The sequence below is a fragment of the Berghia stephanieae genome, chromosome 9 (assembly GCF_034508935.2).
Source record: "Berghia stephanieae isolate SIO BIC M18660-M18661 chromosome 9, UCSD_Bste_1.3, whole genome shotgun sequence".
NCBI classification, from domain to species: Eukaryota; Metazoa; Mollusca; class Gastropoda; order Nudibranchia; family Aeolidiidae; genus Berghia; species Berghia stephanieae.
Genome location: NC_088368.1, coordinates 15942273 through 15949772, shown reverse-complemented (window position 1 = coordinate 15949772; position 7500 = coordinate 15942273). Strand labels below are relative to the sequence as shown.

Sequence of the window (7500 nt, the reverse complement as noted above, 5' to 3'; positions counted from 1 at the left end):
TCCAAGAATATGCAGTTTTCTCATTTTAAGCATCTTCAATCCTATAGGGTAAAACTATCCAATGAAAATGACTCATTTGACATGTGAGAAAACAATTGGACTGTTATATGATTGGCGATAACCAATATTATTAATACTGCATAATTGTGTTTTCCCCAGGTTGAACGGTTTGTGACTGAAGCTGTCAATATTATGTGAGGCCAAAGTATAAGTATGAGAATGTCGGTCATTATAATATAGTGAATCAATTGCATTACAAAAGTACATATTAGTCAATTAATTTGTTTTATAAAAATGAGCGGTGTGTGGAATTTTGTTGATGACAATGACGATGGTGATGATGATGATAATGATGATGATGCTGATGATGACGATGATGGAAATCCATACAGAAAGCCTCAACAGACATAGGGGAATAGAAAAGACTATAGCTGAAACTCAACCACCACCGACCTGCAGAATCACACGACACAAGAATACAGACAATAGTCACAAAGTCTGAAAAAGTCACGTGATCCCAATCTAAATATATTATAATGTTTTGATCACAGTTAATTTCTTGCTGCTAACTCTTTATAAAAATATGAAATACAACACGCAACACTCTTCCTTAAAGTAATCATTTTGTAAAATAACAAAACAAAAGATAACCAAGGTTCAATCAATTTTCTAACTAAAACTAACCCACTGTGCCAAACAGTGATAAGTTGGGCTGGGGTGAGTTAGACGCCCAATAAAAGAATTTATAGTAGTAAATAAGTTACTTGGGTTTATTGTTTTGTTTGTTTTTAAGGGTTTTACAGCACTTGCAACACATTTAGGTCATATCACTGCCAGTAAAAAGAAAGAAAATGGGATAGTAAAAAGTTCCAGAATTACAATTAAAGCACACAAGAATAAGGAAGACAAAGGGGAATTAGTTCAAATAGAGAACAGGTGTAAATTCCAAGAGCACACTATCAGTGTACTTAGTTTGAGATCACCTAAATGTCTTATCCTGACACAAGCACAGTTTCCCGCTAAGAGGAACACACTCAAATGTTTACAAATCATATTTATATGTAAAACAAAAAATAATACAGTGCATAACAGAAAGATGATTTACAAGACAAAAAATATCATCTCCCAAAACTCTACCTATACATTTGACTGTTTCCTTCCCAGCAAGGGTAATGAGACATTTTAGTTTTTGTCACTTTACAAAACTATATCTAATGTCTTCATCAACAAAACATAGTCGCTTCTCTCTATCACCGGAACTCCACAACCTACATGTCCCCATTATCTGGACAGGTTGTCTGGGCATGGGGACGGATTTTTTTGTTTTGGTACACTTTAGGGACTAATTCCACTATCCGGATGTCTCTATAACCCAAATAAAATGCTGAGAACGGAGTGGAAATGGGTGACTGTTTTCAAAGTTATGACTTAAAATTCTATTGTTAACATCCAAGTCATCCCAACAAAATAATGTTATGAGATGACAGGTCACAATGAGGCCAAAGATAACATACATATTATTACAAATAAGATGAGACAACAAAATGAAGATAAAGTCATGAAATAGGAGAGAAACATCAGAACGTTCATCACATAATGCAAGTGGAAGATCCATAGAATAACAAAGGTGAATAAATCATACTCAGTGGATATCGGATACAATGTAGCTGATGTTTTGTTTTGTTTTAATTTGTTTTGTGGGTGGGGGTTGGTAGAGCACTCACTTCACACACAAAGGGACAGTCGAGATTATTTTCTGCGCCCCCCCCCCCCCCTTAGTCCACCATAGAAGACTGGGTATCTGGTGGTCATTTCAGTACCATGGTTTTATTCCAGGACAAAGCCAGGTGATAGAAGAGAAAGCATGGCTAGGGGCCTGTGAAGAATCCAAATGCTAAAGGGAGAAGTGTATTTGTGTTGGAGCGGGGGAGTGAGGGGTAGCATTCCACCTATTACAAGAAAGACTGTATATGTGGATGAAAAAATCAACAAAACTACCTGTCCAAAGGAATCATTTGGTCGTACCAGCCCAAAAGAGTTATTTGGTTGTACAGGCCCAAAGGAATCATTTGGTCGGCTTTTAAAACAAGTGGGCTATCCAGCATTTTAAAAAGGTTTCGACAAAATTACTTAAATACCATTTTTTTAAAACAACATTAGACCTCTTATTTAAAATCATTCAATTTTTAAGATTCTCAAGTTTAACATGGAATACTGACAATGTATGGTGAAAAAAATTTAGCTTTGCATTTATTTTTATTTGTTGTTTTGTTTGTTTTTAAGGGTTTTACGGCGCTTGCAACACATTTAGGTTATATCAGCGCCAGTAAAAAGGAAGAATATGGGATAGTAAAAAGTTCTAGAATTACAATTAAAGCACCCAAGAAAAAGTAAGACAAAGGGGAATTGAGAACAAATAGGGATCAGATGTAGATTCCAAGGGCATACCACCAATGTACTTAGTTTGAAATCACCTACAAGTCTCATCCAGACACAAGCACAAAATCCAACAAAGAGGAACACACTCAAATGCTTACATTATACATTCAAAATAAAAATAATAATACATAACAGAGAGATGATATTATTTTCCTTGCAAATCATCTCTCTGTTATGTATTATTATTTTTATTTTAGAGATGATTTACAAGGAAAATAATATCATCTCCCAAAACAATAACTATGCATTTGACTGTTTCCCTCCCAGCTAGGATTACGGCCAGTGCCAGGACAAAACCAAGTAATCTCATTCCGAGACAAAGACAGATAGCATGTTGGATAACAGATATAAGGGGATAGAAGACACAGTATGTACCTCCCTGCCCGCTATGGGAGGTCAGGATCCCCACCCAGTATTTTTATTTGGGAAACGGTGAGAGAAAGTGAGTAGACTATATGAGATTCTAAAAATTATTGGATAGCCGACTTATCCTTAAAGCTGTCCTATTTATGGTTACTCTGCCCTGCAGGAATTTCTACTCACCACGTCATTGGACCTGAGCTCATTGAATCCGAGATCCACTGCACCAGTATCTTGTTCAGTGGAGCATTTAATTGAAAAACACACAAACTAAAAAAAAGGCAAAACAGGATTTTGTTTGTTTATGAAAGTATAACAAATAAAACAAAAGAGGATTTCTTGAGTCACTTTCTTGTTATAAATAAACAACAATAGAGGAAACTGTAATGTATATACTGATGGAGCAAAGGTCACGTGACCACAAAAACAAAGAATGCTTTTAATAGATATTTGAAAAGACATGGAAAAGTTCTAGCAAGCTTTGAAATGGTAAGAGAAACTTTAAAAGGTGTACATGGACATTTGTATTGCAATAATGAAATTTAATTTTAGATTCTATAATAATTTTGTTAAATAATTTTGCGACAGAATATGGAAAAGGTGTTTGACAGTGTGTACGACATGGTAGCTTCTTGAGCATTGAGTACTCTTACTATCAATATAGACATTGGGGCATTTCTTGTGATTATAAAAGCCTTAAAATAAAACTGGAAAACGAGGAAGATAAGGACGGAAGTGGAGAAAAAATACAAGCCTAAATAAACGCAAAAATATAATAAATAAATATAATAATAAAAGCTTCAGGCAAATTCTTCCTCAATGATAAAACCAAAACATGCAAACAATCAAACTTACAATGTGTGAAAATGAATGTTTCTGGCTGAAAGTTTTCCTGTCATAAATCAAAGCATTTTAATAATCACATCTTATTATCACCTACATTGTAGTTGGCATCACTAAATCTTATTTGGGGAAAATTGTCAAAAACATTTTGTAGTAACAAAAAAAGAAAGAAAAAGGCAAGTATAACGGTGAATGCAAAATATTAACATGGCCATCTGAAAGGTATGTGTAACAAAACGGAAAGTCAGAAAAAAATAACATTCAAAATAGCATGAAATCCCAACTGGATTAGTATTTATTAACTACTACGGAAAACACAAAAACACTAAGATAGTCAATAATTGTACTTGGTATCAACCTGTACATATTTTCTGCATTACTTAATTCAATGACGAGTATTGAATATGACAATATAATCGCTTTGGGTTGTAATTCACATAATAGTAAGAACTCATTTTAGAACAGATTCACAAATATTGCAGCACATAACATTAGAAAAAAATGTAATAGATATAAAATCAACACATAAGGATAATTCACAGCCTCCAAAATGTAAGTACTCCCAACTTAAGACAACCTTAATTTTAAAAGGGATAAATATTGACATCGGTAATGAGATAAATATTGACATTGACATCAGTATATCTTTACATGTTTTCTGATACATTTCAATGAATGTAAACCAGGATCCAATGATACAACAGCCCTTACTAAATATACACTCACTCACCTAGCCTTTATTGTGACTCCAACCACGTCCATTTCTGTCTACACGGTACAGAACACACACATTGTTGGTAAATTCCTCTTTGCAATATTATAATTATACATTAGAACAACAACACATCATAACAAACATTGTACTTGGTATTCATATATATATATATATATAATAGTAATGTGAATGCCAAATATGTGTCCTGCTTGTTCAACATGGTATTATGCCAGAGTGAACCAGAAAAAAAAAGTGAGTTTAACCAGTTAACTACCACACACTGGAAAAACATGTATTCAAAAATTTGGCCAGACAACTCGTCCTTCAAATATCGATCGATTTAAGTGACCTCCATCTAGGCAAAAACAGGGTCTTGATTGAATACAAGGTTTGAAAGTTTCTGCCAAGATGAGGGTCATTTAAATCGATTGACATTCGAAGGACGAGTTTTCTGGCCAAATGTTTAAATAAGAGTTTTTTTTAAGTACAGCTGTTAACTGGTTTAAGTGAAACCCATCACAATTTTGAGATTTATATTTTGTTAACAGTTTTGACTTTACAGTTGCCAGTAAACTTCAACTTGATAAATTACATTATAAATCAAGATATGATATATGACAATAATATATGACTACCAAAATGTCATTAAGTCTAAAATCTGAGACTTCCGACCTCTATTTCATATCTTGATTTTAAACGGGTGGATACTGTATTGATCCTGCTTACTGAAAGTGAAAATATTTCACTTAACTCAACGTTGACAAATTTAAGCTATAAAATTTTTCAACATTTTCAAACCGGACAGTTACAATTCATCACATACAAATTTAATAGTCAAAAAATATGAAAAGCCTTCACTTTAATAATAATAATAATAATAATAATAATAATAATAATAATAATAATAATAATAATAATCACATTTGTTTAGCACTTTTTACCGAGGGCTCAAAGCACTTTACAAAGTCAGATATCTGAACAATGACAAACAAACATGCACACGCGCACAAACATACACAGACACGCACAACCTGCTATTGCAGGCATTTCACTTGACTGCTGCAAAATGTTGATAGTATAAACATTCACCAGTGGCAAATTAAAAAAAAAAAGAAAAAAGAGACGGTAAAAAAGAAACTACTGTTGTTTTCATGTTGTTGAATGGTGATGGAAAGAGAAATTTGTGTGCTACTTAATGTAGATATACTCATATTTCTTAACAGCGTCTTTGATGAGCTAGTTCTCGTGCACTTTCAAAGAAAGGAAAGAATAAGTTTTTTAAAAAATAATATCAAATGTTTGACACTCGGTCACTAAGTCTGTGAGAATTCCTAGTTCGGTGTGATTGTAAATATTTAGTTAAATCATAAAGTTCATAGAGCTGACATGAGCAAAAAAAGCACTAAAGCTGCCTCCACACAGTTGGTACTTAATCTACGTTTTCTACTATTCTTTTGCTGCTTGAAGCCTATTTAAGCGTGAGTCTGTGAGTGTGTTTGTGCATGTATGTGTGGTTTTGCACTTTTGTTTCATTTATGTCTGTTTGCGTATATCATGTATATGTTGTAATCAAATGAAAAATTGCCTTCATGGACAATAAAGATATTACCATTATATTATTTTTCTTTACTTCCTCCACAGAAACTGTTGAATCCTACATTATTCCAAGGCATTTCAAAATAACTTTGTATTGATGACTTTTTGTTTCAAATTTGAAAAAAAACAACCTTTTGGCACAGCCTCAAATGTGACCAATCATATCAAACATGTGTTATGTCAGGATGGCACTGGTGCTGGTAATTGGAATTGTTGTAAAATTGTAATTTAAAAAAATAGGAGGCTTGTTTATCTTTCATTGGGGAAAAGACAAAAATTGAGCATTTATATACCGCAATATCAACCAAACATGCTCAAAGCGCTTTATAAGAGATCCCTAGTCAAAAGCAACACTTAACATATTGGACGTTAGGTGGTATTACAAATTTTTTTCAGAGATAACACTGTTAATGGTCAGGTACTCATTTTACATCTGAGTACAGTGAGAGAATATGAGTAAAAAGTATTTTTTAAAAAACTCAACTATGCATGCTCAGAGGAGCTACTGATGCAAAAGCAAACGTCACACCCGCTCGACCACATAGCCGCACATGGTCATTTCAACTTTAATACTTCTATCTGGCATCAAGTTCACTATTAACACCTGACATACCACAACTTTGACGAGATAGGTCACTTTTATGTGCAATATAAATCTTATAGGCATAAAAGACGTAATGTCTCATGTATATCTGAATTACTGTTGCATTCATGTATTGAGTCACGTTATCGTGTTGGTGAATGGTGATCTAAATCACCATAGAGAAAACAGTTTGTGCCATAAAATGAATAGAGATTATACAGCAGTGACTCAATAGGTAGGGTACTAGGATCACAGGCAATCAAGTCTGGTTCAAATCCGGGTCAAGGTGGATTTAAATCTTTTTTGTTTTATTTTGCAATAGAATGTCCTCTCTAGAGAGTAACAAGCAATTGTTAAACTCCTGTCCTTTCTAACCTACGGAAACCAGAAATATTCCAACTCATGGTTATAATTATAATGGTCTTATAGCAGCACTTTGCTATGTAATATATAATCATTAATACATCAACAATATATAATGTCTTTTTTTTCTTTTTCTTTTTTCTACAGGACAGATATTGCAGGCAAATTGCTGTCGCACATTGGACAAAACTAAAAAGCAATGATGAAAAGCACTGTTTCATATTTTGTTTTGTTTTTTGTTTTTTTCAAATTAATTTAATTGGCATTGCTGCTTGCATTGAATTGTACATAATTTTCCTTCCTCCCATTCCTCAACAGCACTAAGAGGCAGGCATGCTGAGCTTGACTCTGGCTTGAATGCTTTCCCGACACAGTGGACAGTCTTTGACTGCTGGTGAACACTGACCACAGCAACACACATGACCACAAGGTAGGAATATGACGCTGGACTGTTTTAAAAAAAAGAAAGAAAAAAGGAAAATAAAATAGAAATTAGGAGAGAAAAAAAAAATGGTATTTAGAATTTGTGTAACATCAGAATGTTTTAGGGCTCAGTGTTCTCTAGTCAGTAAACGAGTAGCTGGGTTTGACTTTGATCACA

General features: G+C 33.7%; 1 protein-coding gene across 1 annotated transcript in view; it reads right to left on the bottom strand.

Moving 5' to 3' along the window:
- Positions 1-7500, bottom strand: part of LOC144979766 (E3 ubiquitin-protein ligase LRSAM1-like) — a gene marked incomplete in the record, with an annotated part of 41346 nt that overhangs the window by 1433 nt on the left and 32413 nt on the right. Inside the window, 1 exon segment of the mRNA XM_078926836.1 lies at positions 1-7348. This exon segment is cut by the window's left edge and continues 1433 nt beyond it. Within this exon segment, the coding sequence (XP_078782962.1) occupies positions 7220-7348 (129 nt within the window).